The sequence below is a fragment of the Bombina bombina genome, chromosome 6 (genome assembly GCF_027579735.1).
Source record: "Bombina bombina isolate aBomBom1 chromosome 6, aBomBom1.pri, whole genome shotgun sequence".
Classification (NCBI taxonomy): domain Eukaryota; kingdom Metazoa; phylum Chordata; class Amphibia; order Anura; family Bombinatoridae; genus Bombina; species Bombina bombina.
Window position 1 is genome coordinate 395294346 of NC_069504.1, and position 23347 is coordinate 395317692.

At 41.5% G+C, this 23347-nt stretch overlaps 1 protein-coding gene across 1 annotated transcript in view; it reads left to right on the forward strand.

Annotated features, from left to right (window-relative positions):
• STK10 (serine/threonine kinase 10) overlaps window positions 1-23347 on the forward strand; it is a 493300-nt gene that overhangs the window by 306123 nt on the left and 163830 nt on the right. Inside the window, exon 5 of the mRNA XM_053717126.1 lies at window positions 9222-9294. Coding sequence (XP_053573101.1) covers window positions 9222-9294 — 73 coding nt within the window. The remainder of the gene's footprint in view (window positions 1-9221; window positions 9295-23347) is intronic.

The following is a 23347-nucleotide window of genomic DNA, read 5'->3' on the forward strand; positions in this document are numbered from 1 at the left end:
AAAAGAGATGTTGGCTACTCTAGAGGTTCCGGAACCAAAGTTACAGAAGGAACCTTCTATTCCTAAGCTTGATAAGGTTTATGAGGGACAGGGTGGTGCCCCAGACTTTCCCAGTTCTCGTAAAGATGGCTAATATTATTAAGAATGAATGGAAGAGACTTGGTTCATCTTTGTCCCCTTCTTCTTCATTTCTTTCATGTAATTAGCAAGAGTCCATGAGCTAGTGACGTATGGGATATACATTCCTACCAGGAGGGGCAAAGTTTCCCAAACCTTAAAATGCCTATAAATACACCCCTCACCACACCCACAATTCAGTTTTACAAACTTTGCCTCCTATGGAGGTGGTGAAGTAAGTTTGTGCTAGATTCTACGTTGATATGCGCTCCGCAGCAAGTTGGGGCCCGGTTTTCCTCTCAGCGTGCAGTGAATGTCAGAGGGATGTGAGGAGAGTATTGCCTATTTGAATTCAATGATCTCCTTCTACGGGGTCTATTTCATAGGTTCTCTGTTATCGGTCGTGGAGATTCATCTCTTACCTCCCTTTTCAGATCGACGATATACTCTTATATATATATATACCATTACCTCTGCTGATTTTCGTTTCAGTACTGGTTTGGCTTTCTACAAACATGTAGATGAGTGTCCTGGGGTAAGTAAGTCTTATTTTCTGTGACACTCTAAAGCTATGGTTGGGCACTTTTTTATAAAGTTCTAAATATATGTATTCAAACATTTATTTGCCTTGACTCAGGATGTTCAACATTCCTTTTTTTCAGACAGTCAGTTTCATATTTGGGATAATGCATTTGAATCAATCATTTTTTCTTACCTTAAAAAATTTGACTTTTTCCCTGTGGGCTGTTAGGCTCGCGGGGGCTGAAAATGCTTCATTTTATTGCGTCATTCTTGGCGCGGACTTTTTTGGCGCAAAAAATCTTTTCTGTTTCCGGCGTCATACGTGTTGCCGGAAGTTGCGTAATTTTTTTGACGTTCTTTTGCGGCAAAAATGTCGGCGTTCCGGATGTGCCGTCATTTTTTGCGCCAAAAGCATTTAGGCGCCAAATAATGTGGGGGTCTTATTTGGCGCTAAAAAAAATATGGGCGTCGCTTTTGTCTCCACATTATTTAAGTCTCATTATTTTTTGCTTCTGGTTGCTAGAAGCTTGTTCTATGGCATTTTTTTCCCATTTCTGAAACTGTCATTTAAGGAATTTGATCAATTTTGCTTTATATGTTGTTTTTTCTATTACATATTGCAAGATGTTCCACGTTGCAACTGAGTCAGAAGATACTTCAGGAAAATCACTTCCCGGTGCTGGAGCTACCAAGCTAAGTGTATCTGCTATAAATTTTTGGTATCTGTTTTTCCAGCTGTTGTTTGTATTGCATGTCATGACAAACTTATTAATGCAGATAAAATTTCCTTTAGTACTGTTACATTACCTGTTGCTGTTCCGTCAACATCTAATTTTCAGAGTGTTCCTGATAAACATAAGAGATTTTATTTTTTAAATCCATTAAGAAGGCTATGTCTGTTATTTCTCCTTCTAGTATACATAAAAGTCTTTTAAAAACTTCTCTTTTTTCAGATGAATTTTTAAATGAACATCATCATTCTGATACTGATAAATGGTTCTTTATTTAAAGAAGTATTAATTGCATTAGAAATAGAGGATTCTGGTCCTCTTGATACTAAATCTAAACGTTTAAATAAGGTTTTTAAATCTCCTGTAGTTATTCCAGAAGTGTTTAATCTCCCTGATGCTATTTCTGAAGTAATTTTCAGGGAATGGAATAATTTGGGTAATTCTTTTACTCCTTCTAAACGTTTAAGCAATTATATCCTGTGCCATCTGACAGATTAGAGTTTTTTGGGACAAAATCCCTAAGGTTATGGGGCTGTCTCTACTCCTGCTAAATGTACTACTATTCCTACGGCAGATAGTACTTCATTTAAGGATCCTTTAGATAGGAAAATTGAATCCTTTCTAAGAAAAGCTTACTTATGTTCAGGTAATCTTCTTAGACCTGCTATATTTTTAGCGGATGTTGCTGCAGCTTCAACTTTTTGGTTAGAAGCTTTAGCGCAACAAGTAACAGATCATAATTTTATAGCATTATTATTATTCTATAACATGCTAATAATTTTATTGGTGATACCATCTTTTGATATCATTAGAGTTGATGTCAGGTATATGTCTCTAGCTATTTTAGCTAGAAAAGCTTTATGGATTAAACTTGGAATGCTGTTATGTCTTCTAAGTCAACTTTGCTTTCCCTTTCTTTCCAGGGTAATAAATCATTATCTCAACTGTTTCTGGAAGGAAGGGAACTTTTTTACCAAAGGATAAAAAATCTATGGTAAATTTAGGTCTAATAATCATTTTCGTTCCTTTCCTCACAACAAGGAACAAAAGCCTGATCTTTCTTCCTCAGGAGCGGTATCAGTTTGGAAACTATTTCCAGTTTGGAATATATCCAAGCCTTATAGAAACCTATAGCCAGCTCCTAAGTACCCATGAAGGTACGGCCCTTATTCCAGCTCAGCTGGTATGGGGCAGATTCCGTTTTCTTCAAAGAAATTTGGATCAATTCCGTTCTCAATTTCTGGTTTCAGAACATTGTTTCAGAAAGGTACAGAATTGGCTTCAAGTTAAGGCCTCCTGCTAAGAGATTTTTTTCTTTCCCGTGTCCCAGTTAACACAGCAAAGGCTCAGCATTTCTGAAATGTGTTTCAGATCTAGAGTTGGCTGGAGTAATTATGCCAGTTCCAGTTCTGGAACAGGGGCTGGGGTTTTATTTTATCTCTTCATTGTACCAAAGAAGTTCAATTCCTTCAGACCAGTTCCGGATCTATCAATATTGAATCGTTATGTAAGGATACCAACATTCAATAAGTTACATGGTTTTGGTATTTCCTTATTTGGACGATATCTTGGTACTTGCTCAGTCTTCTTATTTTCGAAAGAATCTCATACGAATCGACTTGTGTTGTTTCTTCAAGTTCATGGTTGGAGGATCAATTTACCAATCAGTTCATTGATTCCTCAGACAAGGGTAACCTTTTTAGGTTTCTAGATAGATTCAGTGTCTATGACTTTGTCCTTGTCAGACAAGAGAAGTTTATCATTGATATCAGCTTGTCAAAACCTTCAGTCACAATCATTCCCTTTGGTAGCCTTATGCATGGAAATTTTAGGTCTTAGGACTGCCGCATCAGATGCGATCTCCTTTGCTCGTTTTCACATGCGACCTCTTCAGCTCTGTATGCTGAACCAATGGTGCAGGGATTACTCAAAGATATCTCAATTAATATCTTTAAACCGATTATACGACACTCTCTGACATGGTGGACAGATCACCATCGTTTAGTTCAGGGGGCTTCTTTGTTCTTCCGACCTGGACTATAATCTCAACAGATGCAAGTCTTACAGGTTGGGGAGCTGTGTGGGGGTATCTGACGGCACAAGGGGTTTGGGACTCTCAGGAGGTGAGATTTCCGATCAATATTTTGGAACTCCGTGCAATTTTCAGAGCTCTTCAGTCTTGGCCTCTTCTGAAGAGAGAGTTGTTCATTTGTTTTCAGATAGACAATGTCACAACTGTGGCATACATCAATCATCAAGGAGGGACTCACAGTCCTCTGGCTATGAAAGAAGTATCTCGAATTTTGGTTTGGGCGGAATCCAGCTCCTGTCTAATCTCTGCGGTTCATATCCTAGGTATGGACAATTGGAAAGCGGATTATCTCAGTCGCCAAACGTTGCACCTGGGCGAGTGGTCTCTTCACCCAGCGGTATTTCCTCAGATTGTTCAAATGTGGGAACTCCCAGAAATAGATCTGATGGCTTCTCATCTAAACAAGAAACTTTCCTGGTATCTGTCCGGATCCCGGGATCCTCGGGCGGAGGCAGTGGATGCATTATCTCTTTCTTACAAGTGTCATCCTGCCTATCTTTCCGCCTCTAGTTCTTCTTCCAAGGGTATTCTCCAATATTCTAAAGGAATGTTAGTTTGTCCTGCTGGTAGCTCCAGCATGGCCTCACAGGTTTTGGTATGCGGATCTTGTCCGGATGGCCTCTTGCCAGCTGTGGACTCTTCCGTTAAGACCAGTCTTTCTGTCTCAAGGTTCTTTTTTCCATCAGGATCTCAAAACCTTAATTTTAAGGTATGGAGTTTGAACGCTTGATTCTTGGTCAAAGAGGTTTCTCTGACTCTGTGATTGATGCTATGTGACAGGCTCGTAAATCTGTATCTAGAGAGATATATTATAGAGTCTGGAAGACTTATATTTCTTAGTGTCTTTCTCATCTTTTTTCTTGGCATTCTTTTTTGAATACCGAGAATTTTTCAGTTTCTTCAGGATGGTTTAGATAAAGGTTTGTCCGCAAGTTCCTTGAAAGACAAATCTCTGTTCTTTCTGTTCTTTTTCACAGAAGGATTGCTAATCTTCCTGATATTCAATGTTTTGTACAACCTTTGGTTCATATAAAACCTGTCATTCAGTCAATTTCTCCTCCTTGGAGTTTGAATTTGGTTCTGGGGGCTCTTCAAGCTCCTCCTTTTGAACCCATGCATTCTTTGGTCGTTATATTACTTTCTTGGAAAGTTTTGTTTCTTTGGCCATCTCTTCTGCCAGAAGAGTCTCCGAATTATCTACTCTTTTTTGTGAGTCTCCTTTTCTGATTTTGCATCAGGATAAGGCGGTGCTGCGAACTTCTTTTTGAATTTTTTACCCAAGGTTGTGAATTCTAACAACATTAGTAGAGAAATTGTGGTTCCTTCATTATGTCCTAATCCTATGAATTCTAAGGAGAAATCATTGCATTCTTTGGATGCTATTAGAGCTTTGTAATATTATGTTGAAGCTACTAAGTCTTTCCGAAAGACTTCTAGTCTATTTGTCATCTTTTCCGGTTCTAGAAAAGGCCAGAAAGCTTCTGCCATTTCTTTGGCATCTTGGTTGAAATCTTTATTTCATCATGCCTATGTTGAGTCGGGTAACTTTCCGCCTCAAAGGATTACAGCTCATTCTACTAGGTCAGTTTATACTTCCTGGGCGTTTAGGAATGAAGCTTCGGTTGATCAGATTTGCAAAGCAGCAACTTGATCCTCTTTGCATACTTTTACTAAATTCTACCATTTTGATGTGTTTTCTTCTTCTGAAGCAGTTTTTGGTAGAAACGTACTTCAGGCAGTGGTTTCAGTTTGAATCTTCTGCTTATGTTTTTTCATTAAAATTTTATTCTGGGTGTGGATTATTTTCAGCAGAAATTGGCTGTCTTTATTTTATCCCTCCCTCTCTAGTGACTCTTGCGTGGAAAGATCCACATCTTGGGTAATCATTATCCCATACGTCACTAGCTCATGGACTCTTGCTAATTACATGAAAGAAAACATAATTTATGTAAGAACTTACCTGATAAATTCATTTCTTTCATATTAGCAAGAGTCCATGAGGCCCGCCCTTTTTTGTGGTGGTTTTGATTTTTTTGTATAAAGCACAATTATTCCAATTCCTTATTTTATATGCTTTCGCACTTTTTTCTTATCACCCCACTTCTTGGCTATTCGTTAAACTGAATTGTGGGTGTGGTGAGGGGTGTATTTATAGGCATTTTAAGGTTTGGGAAACTTTGCCCCTCCTGGTAGGAATGTATATCTCATACGTCACTAGCTCATGGACTCTTGCTAATATGAAAGAAATGAATTTATCAGGTAAGTTCTTACATAAATTATGTTTTTAAGAAATTGTTCCCGGTTCCTGATTCTCAGCTAGAATTGTGGGGATCTGTCACTAAGGTAGATGGAGCTATCTCCACGCTTGCTAAGCGCACCATTATCCCACTCGAGGATAGTTTGTCGTTTAAGGAACCCATGGATAAGAAATTAGAGACCCTGTTAAGAAAAATGTTTCAGCACACGGGTTCGTATTTCAGCCTACAGCGGCAGTTGATGCGGTGGCGGAAGCCTCTACCTATTGGTGTGACTCTCTGTCAGAGATGATCGAGGTGGAGACTCCCATCGATTAATTACAGGAAAGAATTAAGGCCCTGAGGGTAGCTAGTTTGTTTATCTGTGATGCAAATATGCAGATTATTCGCTTGAATGCCAAGACATTAGGATTTTCTGTTTTTGCCCGGAGGGCCCTGTGGTTGAAGTCGTGGTCTGCTGACATGACGTCCAAATCTAGATTACGTTCCCTTCCATTTAAGGGAAAGGTTCTTTTCGGTTAAGGCCTGGACTCTATCATATCCACGGTCACAGGGGGCAAGGGCGCCTTTCTACCGCAGGATAAGAAGAATAAACCTAAGGGTCCTAATTTACGTTCCTTTCGTTCGGAGAAGTCCCAATGACAGCATCCTGCCGCGAAGCCCGAGCAGTCCAAGGGATTTTGGAAACCATCTCAGTCTTGGAATAAAACCAAGCAGAGTAAGAAGCGCCCGAGACAAAATCGGCATGAAGGGGCGACCCCTGAACTGTCTCTTGATCTCGTAGGGGGCAGACTATCTCTTTTCGCAGAGGCTTGGATGAGACACGTACAGGATCCTTGGGTTCGGGAGGTTATTACCCAGTGTTACAGGATAGGTTTCAAAACTCACCCCCCCAGGGGCAGATTCCTCTTGTTAAATCTATCGTCAAGACCAGAGAAATTAGATGCCTTTCTAGAGTGCGTAAAGGATCTCTCCTCTCTTGGAGTAATTGTACCAGTACCTCTAGCAGAAAGAGGTCTAGGGTATTAACATCCTGGAACTTCGAGCGATCTTCAATGCTCTAAGTACTTGGCCCCTACTGGCTTCGTCCCAGTTCATCAGATTCCAGTCGGACAACATTACTTCGGTGGCTTACATCAACCATCAGGGGGGAACGAGAAGCTCCCTAGACATAAGGGAAGTATCTCGGATTCTGGATTGGGCAGAGACCCACAACTGCTCGCTGTCAGCGATCCAGATCCCGGGTGTGGACAACTGGGAAGCAGAATTTTCTCAGCAGACAATCGTTTCATCTGGGGGAATGGTCTCTTAATCCCGAAGTGTTTGCAGGGATTTGCAACAGATGGGGGACTCCGGAGATAGATCTCATGGCATCCAGACTCAACTTCAAGCTACCCAGATACGGGTCGCGGTCCAGGGATCCCCAGGCAGAACTGATAGATGCCTTAGCAGTGCCCTGGAGATTCAACCTAATCTACATATTTTCACTGTTACCACTTCTACCTCGAGTAGTGGCCTGCATAAAGCAGGAGCATGCATCAACTATTCTGATTGCTCCGTCGTTGCCGCGGAGGATGTGGTTTGCGGATCTAGTGAGGATGTCATTGTCTCCTCCGTGGAGGTTGCCTTGTCGCAGGGATCTGCGGGTACAGTACCCCTTTGTGCATCAAAATCTAGATTGTCTGTCTGAGGCTGACTGCGTGAAGATTGAACGCTTAGTCTTAGCCAGAAGAGGGTTTTCTGAGAGTGTGATCGATACTCTCATTCAAGCCAGGAAGCCGGTCATCAGTATTCCAGTCCCACTTATAGGGACCTAGTGGTTTAAAAAAAATGTCACGATTCAGAGTATAAAAAAAAGAAAGAAAAGCTTTTCAGTTTACCGCTGTTATCAAATCTCTTCTTCCTTCTGAAGTCCTTTTTTTAAAACCGTGCTTTTCATTAGAGCATATGTATATAGACTCTACAGCGTACAGGTGTTTTTAGCACTATATGTATAACATCATTACAAACACGGTTTAAAATGTTGCTGCCATTTTGTGCAGATATGCTCATGCGCCTTAGAACATACAATTTTAAGCAACTTTCTAATTTACTCCTATTATCAATTTTTCTTCATTCTTTTGCTGTCTTTATTTGAAAAAACAGGAATCTAAGCTTAGAAGCTGGCCCATTTTTGGTTCAGCACCTGGGTTGGGCTTGCTAATTGGTGGCTAAATGCTGTACAGTGATCTGAACCCAAAATGTGTTAGCTCCTTAGCTTAGATGCCAAGATAGCAAGAGAATGAAGAAAAAATGATAATAGGAGTAAATTAGAAAGTTGCTTAAAATTGCATGCTCTATCTGAATCATGAAAAAAAATTGGGTTTAGTGTCCCTTTAAGTGTGACTTGGTATGCGGTCATAGAAAGAGCTCATTCTGAAAATAGAAGTAAATTGTTTAGTGAGTTTTTCTTTTGTTTTTTAATTTTCACTCATGTTAACAGACACAAAGGCCAAAACTGCGGTTTCATAATATACAGTCTTTGTTGTTTGCTACTTCTATTTCTACTTAATACATCCTGTGCTTATAAAGGCATTGTTCTGTATTGCATAAGCATCTAACTCCCCCTGTTATACGAAGTGCATATTGGGTAGATACTGGCAATTAAGGGCAGTAAGCATCTTGAAATACTGGCCAAACATGTTTTCAAAGAAATTAGCATCTTGCTGGCTGCAGTTGTTTTTCATTAGCCAAATTCCATCCACTACTTGCCTTATTTGTAGGAGACCATCCTGGGTTTGCTTCTGAAGAGATCAGGGCTAGCTACAGTCATTATGTTAGCATTGACTTAATTGCTTTGCAGTTGTTATGGGCTGAAGCCAGTTAGGGAATGATTTGTAGCATCGTTAGCCGGGTCTATTTCCTGTACTGAGAATTATGCTATGCATAACTAAAGATTTTATTTTAAAATCCCATGTTTACTGTCCCTTGAACTCCCTACCACCACCATAATACCGCCTAAACTACTGTATTGCACAATACTGCTTCATTTTGTCTCCTGTGTGGCAACAAGCACATGGGAGCACCCTTCTATCAGCTTTAGTGGCTGATTGAATAGAGCCTTTGATTGGCTGTTTTTTTCCTGGAAAGGAGTAATATGACCAGTATACTCCATACACAGCGCCACCACTCCAAGGGATCAAACCATGTGACTACATTTAGCCACCAATCAGCCAGTTCTACCCAGGTGCAGAACCAAAAATGGGCCCGGTCCTAAGCTTACATTCCTGCTTTTCAAATAAAGATACCAAGAGAATGAAGACTATTTTATATTAGGAGTAAATTAGAAAGTTGCTTAAAATTGCATGCTCTGTCTGAATCATGAAAGAAAAAAAATTGGGTTTCATATCCATTTAAGAACAATGCAAAACTTGCCAGCTGTGAAATGACTTTTGCATTTATATAAGTGTCTTATGAAATATGATCATTCATAAATTTTATCATCTTGTCTCTTTTTGTTTTCAGCGGATTTTGGGGTATCAGCAAAGAATGTGAAGACCTTACAGAGAAGGGACTCCTTCATAGGCACACCGTACTGGTAAGATGTGAAATCTGAGTGTTCTTTACATAAAATGTGTGTTAAGGTTACCAATATTTTCAGAAACTAATTTATACAAGTTCTTTTAGTCTCTTTATCAGTTTCTCTTTTGATGAATTAAGCATTTAAAGGGACAGTCAACTCAAATTTTGTTATTATTTAAAAAGATAATTTAGATAGATGGTTATAGTAATATACTTTTATCCTCTGTGATTACCTTCTATCTAAGCCTCTTTTGACAGCCCCCTGGTCACATGGCTATTTACTTATTGTCTTGCATTTTAGCCAATTAGTGCAGTGTCAGCCATAACTTCAGAAGAGAGCACAATGTTATCTATATGGCTCACATGGATTAGCAGCCTCTTGTGAAAAGCTAATAAAAAAGCATGTGATAAGAGGCTGTCTGAAGTGGCTTAGAAACAGGCAGAAATTTAGAGGTTTGAATGTTATCACATATATTGATATAACAGTGTTGGTTGTGCAAAGCGGCGGAATGGGTAGTAAAGGCGTTATCTATCTTTTTAAACAATAACAATTTTGGTGTTGACTGTTCCTTTAAGAGATCATAGTAAGAGTATTGTAATCTAAATTTATAACCCCTTTACATTCTGTATACTGTAGCTTTATATCTGTGCGTTCCACCCATGAAACTGACTATGATTAAGGAATACAGTAAAACTAATATCCTAGATGTAGTATTTAAAATAATACCAAATTACTAAAAATGTTTTTGTTTCTTTAAAGAGAGAGAGAGAATATTATTGGGGCACATATGCCATTTGTATTTTTGTGCGCCATTTACCCCAGTGTTTCTTTCCATCAAAGGGTCATTAAACTGCTGGACATGCTTTCATCAGTATTGTTATTACTTACCATATTGTTATATATCCTCTGTCTGCAGCTCTCTTCACAGCTGTTCTCTTATTTTAAGCCTTTCGAGGTGTTGGTTGGTGAATCTCCTTATGTGCTGGGCACTATCATCTTGGAGCTCACGCATTATTGCACAGATCAGTGATGTTTCCTGCTTTTTTCACAACTTTATTGTGCGCTTTGAGTTAAACAAATAATACAGAGGGGGAGAATTGAATTGTTAACCTCCCCAGATTTGATATGATATATTTCTAATTTAGTAAGCAAAAAGTGACACAAAAAATATATTTGAATACTGATAAAATGGTGACGCTGTATTAATTTTTTTTTTTTTATAAAATGTATTCAAATGCACATTACTCGCTGTGAATCATTGAACATCATTGTCAATTAAATTTTTGGATACTTGAACCATGTTTCTCTTGTTATTGTGAAAGTGTGATCCCTTGTTGTTGCTGCTTAATTTTATTGTAGTTGGGTCTTTTGGTGTACCATTTTCTGAAAAAGGTTGATCCCTTAGATACCCTGGTATTTTGTAAGTTTCCCTGGGTAAATTTTGTGGGGTTTATTGGACCGTGTTGTTATTGGTGTCTCCTCAGTATGATGCTAGTGAAATCCCCTAGGCAAGACATGTTTTCCTTCTAATGGCAGTGAGGATCCACGAAAAAAACATAAATTATGCTTACCTGATAATTTTCTTTTATTCCATGGGAAAGAGTCCACAGCCGCATTCATTACTTATGGGAAATAGTAATCTGGCCCCCAGGAGGAGAAAAAGACCCACCAGCCAAAGGCTTAAATACTCCTCCAACTTCCCCTATCCCCCAGTCATTTAGCCAAGGAACAGTGGAAGAAGCATCAGGTGAAAAAAGGTGCCAAAAGATGGAAAAAACAACAACGCCTCAAAAACTGATGGTGGACGGTGGACTGTGGACTCTTTCCCATGGAAGAAAAGAAAATTATCAGGTAAGCATAATTGATGATTTTCTTCCTAATGTGAAAGAGTCCAAGCCAAAGAGGACACAGAATGCCAAAACGGGAGGGTAAGAGGCGAACCACATGAAGTCACCACCTAAAACACACATTCCCAAAACGAAATCCCCATTTCGTCCAAAAACAGGGAACAATAACCATTTGACAAAAAAAAAAACACTCCTTTGACGCAAAGCTACCAACAGTCCATAGAACCTGGATAGTTACCACGAATAGACACAGCCGAGATCACTGACCCCAAGGACACCATTTCTCAGAGGCAATATCCCAGCTGCAGCCCCTCAACCAGTGAGGGACCCAACTAACATTTCCCGGAAGGAAAAAGAAAAACAAACCTAACAGAGGAAAACCCCAGGTCGTCAAGAAGACAACCTAACTCCATTCGACAAGCATACTCTAATCCATGTCCCGAAGACGGAGACATCATCAGAATACCAGAAAAGGAGCCAAAGAGAACAAACAAATCTCAAGGACCAGCAGACAAATAGACAGCTAAACAGCAGGGACCAACAGCCATTCCATGAAAAACCCGGTCACCAAGGGAAAAAACCCTTACCGGCGAACAGGAGAAACACAAAAAAAGAAAAACCCAGTCCCACACCCCAGCCCACAGGAGACTGAGGGTGCCCCACAAGCAAGGATCAATTCCATAGATGGGAAAAATAAATGAAAAAGATACCGGAAATGAAGGAGAGGATAGTGGTGCGAACAGAGAAGGCAGAGAGACCCCAAGGCAGGGAGGTGTCAATCAACCCAATTGTACTCGATCGGGTTGAATTGTGCCGATTCCTGTCCACCTGCTCAGAGCTTTAGACCACTGCTTCACAACTGCTGTTTCTGGCGAGTCTGAAGACTCGTCAGAAATACGGGCCCTCAAGCTCCATATGGAGCTTGATAAATGGGCCTCATTGTGTAAGACCTCTGAGAGACAATCTCTCGAACCACCTAACACAGACAGCAGCAAACTGCAAAAGGGGAAAATGTCCAACTTGCTAACCAATGGGCCACAGTAGAAGCACTCAACAGGTCTAGAACGAGACCAGGACACAATATAGGGACAATAGGGCAAAGGACTCTTAGAATACAAACCCCAAAGCCCACGCTCACAACCGGGTAACAAACCAGAAATGTCCAAAATCCCCAAAAGGATAGAGAAGGAAACTCATCCTATCCAAACCCTGATTTCCAAGGAAAACAGGGACAAGAAGAGAAAGTATGAACCAGGCCGCCAAAGCCCTCGAGTCCCCTCTCAGACTCACACAGAGATCTAAAAGATAAGAACCTAGATCCTACAAGTCGGAATCCCACAACAAGACTCCCTGAGTCAGCGCTGACCGACTATCTCGTCAAGGAAGACACTGCGATGAAAACACGCAAAATCCACCGGACACTAGACACTGAGGACAAAGGTCATCCCGGTCCTTAACCCCAAGAAAAAGGGATACCAGAACCTTAGCAGCGACACCTAAAAGGTGAGCCACGCAATCCAAACATAAAAGCTTCCAGAGGCGAAGATAGTGAGACTGACAACCTCTATATGTAATTTCAATCAAGAATTATTTAAGACTCGCACATCGATCAAGCCAGTCAATGACAACGAGGCAAAAGCTTCTCGAAATGCCATAACCGCACCAAGCAGTAAGGACCATACCCCTCCGCTGGGGATGCAAATAGACAGTGAGACACCACCGGTCCCATATGCCGGGAGCAGAACTGCCACGGGCCAGCCCAAGCGCTTCCGACAACCCTATGGTCTTTATTTTTTTTTATTATTATTTTTTTTAAAAAACAACAACAACTGAAACAAGTGAATCAGCAGGTCCCGCCAGACACAATGTGTGTCACTTAACAAGGCACACAAACACTCCGGATTAAAATCCTGGAAAAACTTCCATAGAAGAACTAGTTCGAGCAATTCCCATAGGGAAAACATAACAGAAAGTAAAAACCAGAATTCCCATAGGGAAAACATAACAGAAAGTAAATAATCCTGACCGGATAAAAGTAAAATCAAGGGAACCCATAGTCATCCGCCCAGAAGGAATCAAGTCTCTGCAGTACCTGCCAAACAGAGACAGTAACCTTCAGAAAAAAAGACTGGGAAAGCTCACAGTAGACTGGCTGGAAAAAAAGCAACTCCACTAGCCTACCTTGAAGAACCCTGAGAGGAGCAAGAAGGGCCCCGATGATACAGAAAAGAATCCCCCAATAAACCAAACAGACGTCGTAGTAGGATGCACAGCCGCACAATCCTGTAACAAAACAAACAACATGGAGGAACAATCACCCCCGGGGGAAATATAATAGTGCCATTGATGGTCTGAACACCCGGGATAGGAAGACAGACACATAACTGTAAGGAAATTTCAGGGTCCTGCAAGCGAATCAACGCCATTCAAATATTAAAAAGAAAATGTCCTGCCATCTTCGGGGGAAAAAAAATGATACCATAACTCGAAAGAGAAGGTCCAAGGCCATGTCGACAGAACAAGGCACTATGTAGTACATAGAAAACGATACGTCTCAGCCTCGGAGCCCGAATTCCCGTACACAAGTAGGATAATCACATAATAAACATGATAAATACCCAATCCCGTTCACAAATTCCCCAAAAAGGGGGGATAATCCCTTGATTCCTAGATCGAAAAAGGTGCCTCAGTGAGGACCATACTTAACTGTCATAATAAATCACATTACAGAAATGTAATAAAATAAAACGATCTTACCGGAATCCAACGCCGTGGAACAGGAACACGGCCCTCTAAGTGTGACGAATAGTAGCATCGCCTCCGTCATGGACTTCAGAGAAAAACGGCAGGTAGCGAAGCAAAGTTCGGCAATGCCAAGTGCTGAAGAGGAGCTGTGAATAGGAGTCTGGATGGTGTCGCAGGGGAAGCTCCCACCGCATCTCCGGACTCTCACTTTCGCCCAGGCCCTCCACGAGAGGCTGATAGGACTACTTAAAACTTACGTCTCGTGACGAAGGGTAGCACCCTCCAAAAGAGACAAAATAAAAATAAATTAAATAAGTTAAATAAAAGGAAAAAAACTTCTGACACTTCTCTGCCAACCTCCTGGGACGAAAGGCAAAGAATGACTGGGGGATAGGGGAAGTGGGAGGAATATTTAAGCCTTTGGCTGGTGGGTCTTTGCCTCCTCCTGGTGGCCAGGTTCTTATTTCCCATAAGTAATGAATGCGGTTGTGGACTCTTTCCCATTAGGAAGAAAATTCATAACCTATGGGAATTACTTCACCTGGCCACCATGAGAATGCAGATATACCCCAAACAGAACATATCCCTCCCACTTCCCCTATGCTATTAATAGTTCTTTGCCTTGTTTCATGGAGGTAAGGAAGGGTTCTACAAGAGGTGGTGCCTAGTAATTAGGACTGCCTTCCCTACTTTCCTTCCCTTCTTTCCCTCCCTAACATTTGTGTACTCCTCAGCTTGGGTATTCATTTTCCATAGGTTATGAATGTTTTCGTGGTCCATCACTGCCATTAGAAGGAAAATATAATTTATGATTACTGGATACATTTCTTGGCAGTTAGGGTCCATGAACCCGCCCTTATTTCTCTTGTTAAGTGTATCCAGTCCACTGATCATCCATTACTTATGGGATATTCTCATTCCCAACAGGAAGTTGCAAGAGGATCACCCACAGCAGAGCTGCTATATAGCTCCTCCCCTAACTGTCATACCCAGACATTCTCTTGCAAGCCTCAACCAAGATGGAGGTCGTAAGAGGAGTGTGGTGTTTTATACTTAGTTTATTCTTCAATCAAAAGTTTGTTATTTTTAAATGGTGCCGGAGTGTACTGTTTATCTCAGGCAGTATTTAGAAGAAGAATCTTCCTGCGTTTTCTATGATCTTAGCAGAAGTAACTAAGATCCATGGCTGTTCTCACATATTCTGAGGAGTGAGGTAACTTCAGAGAGGGAATGGCGTGCAGGTTTTCCTGCAATAAGGTATGTGCAGTTAATATTTTTCTAGGGATGGAATTTGCTAGAAAATGCTGCTGATAACGAACTAATGTAAGTAAAGCCTTAAATGCAGTTAGCTACTGGTATCAGGCTTATTAATAGAGATGCATACTCTTATAAAAATGTAATATAAAACATTTGCTGGCATGTTTAATCGTTTTTATATGTATTTGGTGATAAAACTTATTGGGGCCTAGTTTTTTTCCACATGGCTGGCTTGAATTTGGCCTAGAAACAGTTTTCCTTAGGCTTTCCACTGTTGTAATATGAGTGGGGGGGGGGGGCCTATTTTCGTTTTTTTGCACAGCAAAAATTACAGACACAGACATCCAGCTTCCCTCTGCATGATCCAGGACATCTCTGGAGGGCTCAAAAGGCTTCAAAGTCATTTTTGAGGGAGGTAAAAAGCCACAGTAGAGCTGTGGCAGTTGTTGTGACTGTTTGAAAAAAAAAAAAAAAATGTTTTTGTCTTTTATTATTCAGTTTTGGGTATTAAGGGGTTAATCATCCATTTGCAAGTGGGTGCAATGCTCTGCTAACTTGTTACATACACTGTAAAAATTTCGTTAGTGTAACTGCCTTTTTTCACTGTTATTTCAAATTTTGACAAAATTTGTGTTTCTTAAAGGTGCAGTAACGTTTTTTTTATATTGCTTGTAAACTTGTTTAAAGTGTTTTCCAAGCTTGCTAGTCTCATTGCTAGTCTGTTTAAACATGTCTGACACAGAGGAAACTACTTGTTCATTATGTTTGAAAGCCATGGTGGAGCCCCATAGGAGAATGTGTACTAAATGTATTGATTTCACCTTAAACAGTAAAGATCAGTCTTTAACTATAAAAAAAAAAAAAAAATATCACCAGAAGATTCTGACGAGGGGGAAGTTATGCCAACTAACTCTCCCCACGTGTCAGACCCTTTGCCTCCCGCTCAGGGGATGCACGCTAATATGGCGTCAATTACATCAGGGACGCCCATAGCGATTACCTTGCAGGACATGGCTGCAATCATGAATAATACCCTGTCAGAGGTATTATCCAGGTTGCCTGAATTAAGAGGCAAGCGCGATTGCTCTGGGGTTAGGAGAAATACAGAGCGCGCAGATGCTGTAAGGGCCATGTCTGATACTGCATCACAATATGCAGATCATGAGGACGGAGAGCTTCAGTCTGTGGGTGACATCTCTGATTCGGGGAAACCTGATTCAGAGATTTCTAATTTTAAATTTAAGCTTGAGAAACTCTGTGTGTTGCTTGGGGAGGTATTAGCTGCTCTGAATGACTGTAACACAGTTGCAGTACCAGAGAAATTGTGTAGGCTGGATAAATACTATGCGGTACCGGTGTGTACTGATGTTTTTCCTATACCTAAAAGGCTTACAGAAATTATTAGCAAGGAGTGGGATAGACCGGGTGTGCCTTTTTCCCCACCTCCTATATTTATAAAATTGTTTACAATAGACGCCACTACACGGTACTTATGGCAGACGGTCCCTAAGGTGGAGGGAGCAGTTTCTACTTTAGCAAAGCGTACTACTATCCCGGTTGAGGACAGTTGTGCTTTTTCAGATCCAATGGATAAAAAATTGGAGGGTTACCTTAAGAAAATGTTTATTCAACAAGGTTTTATTTTACAGCCCCTTGCATGCATTGCGCCTGTCACGGCCGCGGCGGCATTCTGGTTTGAGGCCCTGGAAGAGGCCATCCATACAGCTCCATTGACTGAAATTATTGACAAGCTTAGAACACTTAAGCTAGCTAACTCATTTGTTTCTGATGCCATTGTTCATTTGACTAAACTAACGGCTAAGAATTCCGGATTCGCCATCCAGGCGCGTAGGGCGCTATGGCTTAAATCCTGGTCAGCTGACGTGACTTCGAAGTCTAAATTACTCAACATTCCTTTCAAGGGGCAGACCTTATTTGGGCCTGGTTTGAAGGAAATTATTGCTGACATTACTGGAGGTAAGGGTCACACCCTTCCTCAGGACAGGGCCAAAGCAAAGGCCAAACAGTCTAATTTTCGTGCCTTTCGAAATTTCAAGGCAGGTGCAGCATCAACTTCCTCCGCTTCAAAACAAGAGGGAACTTTTGCTCAATCTAAGCAGGCCTGGAAACCTAACCAGTCCTGGAACAAAGGCAAGCAGGCCAGAAAGCCTGCTGCTGCCTCTAAGACAGCATGAAGGAACGGCCCCCTATCCGGCGACGGATCTAGTAGGGGGCAAACTTTCTCTCTTCGCCCAGGCGTGGGCAAGAGATGTTCACGATCCCTGGGCGTTGGAGATCATATCTCAGGGATATCTTCTGGACTTCAAAGCTTCCCCTCCACAAGGGAGATTTCATCTTTCAATGCTATCTGCAAATCAGATAAAGAAAGAGGCATTCCTACGCTGTGTGCAAGACTTCCTAGTTATGGGAGTGATCCATCCAGTTCCGCGGACAGGGTTTTTATTCGAATCTGTTTGTGGTTCCCAAAAAAGAGGGAACCTTCAGACCAATTTTGGATCTAAAGATCTTAAACAAATTCCTCAGAGTTCCATCTTTCAAAATGGAAACTATTCGGACCATCCTACCCATGATCCAAGAAGGTCAGTACATGACCACAGTGGACTTAAAGGATGTCTACCTTCACATACCGATTCACTAAGATCTTCATCGGTTTCTAAGGTTTGCCTTTCTAGACAGGCATTACCAATTTGTAGCTCTTCCCTTCGGGTTGGCTACAGCCCCGAGAATCTTTACAAAGGTTCTGGGCTCACTTCTGGCGGTTCTAAGACCGCGAGGCATAGCGGTGGCTCCGTATCTAGACGACATCCTGATACAGGCGTCAAGCTTTCAAGTTGCCAAGTCTCATACAGAGATAGTTCTTGCATTTCTGAGGTTGCACGGGTGGAAAGTGAACGAGGAAAAGAGTTCTCTATCCCCATTTACAAGGGTCTCCTTCTTAGGGACTCTTATAGATTCTGTAGAAATGAAAATTTACCTGACGGAGTCCAGGTTATCAAAACTTCTAAATGCTTGCCGTGTTCTTCACTCCATTCCGCGCCCTTCGGTAGCTCAGTGTATGGAGGTAATCGGCTTAATGGTAGCGGCAATGGACATAGTGCCATTTGCGCGCCTTCATCTCAGACCGCTGCAATTATGCATGCTGAGTCAGTGGAATGGGGATTACACAGATTTGTCCCCTCTGCTAAATCTGGATCAAGAGACCAGAGATTCTCTTCTCTGGTGGTTGTGTCGGGTACACCTGTCCAAGGGTATGACCTTTCGCAGGCCAGATTGGACAATTGTAACAACAGATGCCAGCCTTCTAGGTTGGGGTGCAGTCTAGAATTCCCTGAAGGCACAGGGATTGTGGACTCAGGAGGAGAAATTCCTTCCAATAAATATTCTGGAGTTAAGAGCGATATTCAATGCTCTTCTGGCTTGGCCTCAGTTAGCAACACTGAGGTTCATCAGATTTCAGTCGGACAACATCACGACTGTGGCTTACATCAACCATCAAGGGGGAACCAGGAGTTCCCTAGCGATGTTAGAAGTCTCAAAAATAATTCGCTGGGCTGAGTACCACTCTTGCCACCTGTCAGTAATCCATATTCCAAGCGTGGAGAACTGGGAGGCGGATTTTTTAAGTCGTCAGACTTTCCATCCGGGGGAGTGGGAACTCCATCCGGAGGTGTTTGCTCAGTTGATTCATCGTTGGGGCAAACCAGAGTTGGATTTCATGGCGTCTCGCCAGAACGCCAAGCTTCCTTGTTACGGATCCAGGTCCAGAGACCCAGAAGCGACGCTGATAGATGCTCTAGCAGCGCCTTGGTTAATCAACCTGGCTTATGTGTTTCCACCGTTTCCTCTGCTCCCTCGACTGATTGCCAAAATCAAACAGGAGAGAGCATTGGTGATTCTGATAGCACCTGCGTAGCCACGCAGGACTTGGTATGCAGACCTAGTGGACATGTCATCCCATCCTTTCCACCATGGACTCTGCCTCTAAGACAGGACCTTCTGATACAAGGTCCTTTCAATCATCCAAATCTAATTTCTCTGAGACTGACTGCATGGAGATTGAACGCTTGATTCTATCAAAGCGTGGCTTCTCCGAGTAAGTCATTGATACTTTAATACAGGCACGAAAGCCTGTTACCAGGAAAATCTACCACAAGATATGGAGTAAATATCTTTATTGGTGTGAATCCAAGAATTACTCATGGAGTAAGGTTAGGATTCCTGGAATATTGTCTTTTCTCCAGGAGGGCTTGGACAAAGGATTATCAGCTAGTTCCTTAAAGGGACAGATTTCTGCTCTGTCTATTCTTTTGCACAAGCGTCTGGCAGAGGTTCCAGACGTCCAGGCATTTTGCCAGGCTTTGATTAGAATTAAGCCTGTGTTTAAACCTGTTGCTCCCCCGTGGAGCTTAAACTTGGTTCTTAAAGTTCTTCAAGGAGTTCCGTTTGAACCCCTTCATTCCATTGATATTAAACTTTTATCTTGGAAAGTTCTGTTTTTGATGGCTATTTCCTCGGCTCGGAGAGTCTCTGAGCTATCTGCCTTACAATGTGATTCTCCTTATCTGATTTTTCATGCAGATAAGGTAGTCCTGCGTACCAAACCTGGGTTTTTACCTAAGGTGGTTTCTAACAAGAATATCAATTAAGAGATTGTTGTTCCATCATTGTGTCCTAATCCTTCTTCAAAGAAGCAACGTCTTTTACATAATCTGGACATAGTCCGTGCCTTGAAGTTTTACTTACAAGCTACTAAAGATTTCCGTCAAACATCTATGAGACTGCTAGACAGCAGCCCCCTGAAAGGATTACAGCTCATTCTATTAGAGCTGTGGCTTCCACCTGGGCCTTTAAAAATGAGGCCTCTGTTGAACAGATTTGCAAGGCCGCGACTTGGTCTTCGCTTCACACTTTTTCCAAATTTGATACTTTTGCTTCTTCGGAGGCTGTTTTTGGGAGAAAGGTTCTTCAGGCAGTGGTTCCTTCCGCTTAATCCTGCCTTGTCCCTCCCATCATCCGTGAACTTTAGCTTTGGTATTGGTATCCCATAAGTAATGGATGATCCGTGGACTGGATACACTTAACAAGAGAAAACATAATTTATGCTTACCTGATAAATTTATTTCTCTTGTAGTGTATCCAGTCCACGGCCCGCCCTGTCCTTTTAAGGCAGGTCTAAATTTTAATTAAACTACAGTTACCACTGCACCCTATGGTTTCTCCTTTCTCTGTTTGTTTTCGGTCGAATGACTGGATATGACAGTTAGGGGAGGAGCTATATAGCAGCTCTGCTGTGGGTGATCCTCTTGCAACTTCCTGTTGGGAATGAGAATATCCCATAAGTAATGGATGATCCGTGGACTGGATACACTACAAGAGAAATAAATTTATCAGGTAAGCATAAATTATGTTTTTGTGTAATGGCGGCAGTTTTGGCACCTCTATACCCATTTTATTTCTTTACTTTTCCTTACCCTCGGCTTCAACTACTGAGAAGGGTAGTGGAAGTGTAAGGGATATTTCAATGCTCTGTTTGGGGTGACTTTGCCTACACCTAGTGGCCAGGTGAAGTAATTACCATAGGTTATGAATGTTTTCGTGGACCCTAACTACCAAGAGGGAAATCAATTTATCAGGCAAGCATAAATTATATTTCTTCAAGAATAAAGCAGCAAATAATACTAGAATTGCTTGCCCTCTGTTCCGCTTTTGAACTTTGCAGATCACCAAAGGTGCAGTCCTGGTTTAGTTACATGACTGCATAGTAACCATTTATTTATTGGTGGCAGTTCTGCAAGATGCCTCATTCATATTGTGTCACAAGAGACCTCTGCATTTGAGATTTAAAGGAAAGTAAGTACTCCAGGGGTAGGAATCTTCAGTACAGCGAAGTCATTAAAGGAACATGTAACCTAAAAAAATGTTTGTGGTTCGGATAGTGTGTGAAATTTTAACAACATTCTAATTTACTTCTATTATTACATTTTCTTTGTTTTCTTGGTAACATTTGTTGAAAAGCAGGGACGTAAACTCAGGAGTGGGCGAGTGTCTGGAGCACTATATTGCAGCAGTTTTGCAAGCATGATATCCATTTGCAAGAGCACTAAATGGCAGCACTTTTTTCCTGCCATGTAGTGCTCCAGATGCCTACCTAGGGATTCAACAAAGATTATGTGTGTCTAAATTACAACAGAAAATGTTCAGATTATTATATCCCTTTAACACCACTCACTGGTTTGTTAGTGTGCTGGAAAGAAGCAAAACAATAGATCTCATGGTTTCAGATAAAAATGTTAAGGTTTTCAGAATTATTGTGGTTTTCTAATGATGGTGGTCCCCTTGGAATTGAATGCCTATCTTTCTTCCAAATAACCATAGCAGGAAATGTTATATATGGGAAGGTCCCCACGCCTACAGACTTCCGGGAGGCTTTCTACCTACTCATGGATTTAAACCCACTTGAGTTATTGATATTTATTAGTACAATGTATTTTTCTAGTCTGCCTAATATAGGACATTTTTAGAAACATCATGAATCTTTCCTAGAATCAGACATGAATTACATTTTACCAGTTAAAGGGGAAACAGGTTTTTGTGCCTTCTACATATATTTCTAGTAGAAACATTATTGTGTATTGTTTGACTAATACTGGTCCAAAATGAGGGTCAGATTTTGACACTTGAATTTTACACAAATTAGTTTTAAGTATTATGAGAAGGCTGCAAAATATGGATACATAGAGTATCCTTCCAAACGCCTTCAACTATAGTTTTGAGCCAAACAGGGTTGGGATGGGCATTTTTTATAAGTGAGGACTTTAAGCATAGCTAGTGGTAAGGTTAAATGTAAGAACATTTTCCATACTCAAGTGATGTCATATGGTAAGTATATGTAGTCTTATACATCTTGAAATAAACTTCCCAGAAATGTTTAGGACTCTACCCCTTCCTTTGCCTATAACTCTTCTCTTCTCAGTCAGCTTCTTTATTTTGCAAGATGTACCGAGTCCCCGGATTCATCCTTACTTGTGGGATATTATCCTTCCTAACAGGAAGTGGCAAAGAGAGCACCACAGCAGAGCTGTCTATATAGCTCCCCCCTTAACTCCACCCCCCAGTCATTCTCTTTGCCGGCTCTAAGCAGGAAGGGTAAAGTGAAAGAGACTCACTCTTGCCATCTTTCAGCAATCTATATCCCAGGGGTAGAGAACTGGTAGGCAGATTTTCTAAGTCGTCAGACTTTTCATCCGGGGGAGTGGGGGCTCCATCCGGAGGTGTTTGCTCAACTGGTTCGGCTGTGGGGCACACCAGAATTGGATCTGATGGCGTCTCGTCAGAACGCCAAACTTCCTTGTTATGGATCCAAGTCCAGGGATCCTCAGGCAGTAGTGATAGATGCTCTAGCAGTACCCAGGTCGTTCAACCTGGCTTATGTGTTTCCACCTTTCCCTCTCCTTCCGCGTCTGATTGCCAGAATCAAACAGGAGAGAGCTTTGGTGATTTTGATAGCGCCTGCGTGGTCACGCAGGACTTGGTATGCAGACCTGGTGGACATGTCATCTCTGCCACCACGACAGGACCTTCTGATTCAAGGTCCGTTCAAGCATCCAAATCTAATTTCTCTGCAACTGACTGCTTGGAGATTGAACGCTTGATTTTATCAAAGTATCTTTTTTTGGTGCGAATCCAAAGGCTACTCATTGAGTAAGATCAGGATTCCTAGGATTTTGTCCTTTCTTCAAGAAGGATTGGAGAAAGGATTGTCAGCTAGTTCCTTAAAAGGACAGATATCTACTCTGTCTATTCTATTGCACAAGCGTCTGGCAGATGTCCCAGACGTTCGGGCTTTTTGTCAGGCTTTAGTTAGAATCAAGCCTATGTTTAAAACTGTTGCTCCGCCTTGGAGTCTAAATTTAGTTCTTAATATTCTTCAGGGGGTTCCGTTTGAACACATGCATTCCATAGATATTAAAATTCTATCTTGGAAAGTTCTGTTTCTAGTTGCTATCTCTTCAGCTCGAAGGGTTTCTGTATTATCTGCATTACAATGTGACTTGTCTTATCTTGTTTTCCATGCTGATAAGGTGGTTTTGCGTACCAAACCTGGGTTCCTCCCTAAGGTGGTTACTAGCAGGAATATCAATCAGGAGATTGTTGTTCCTTCTCTGTGTCCTAATCCTTCTTCTAAGAAGGAACGTTTA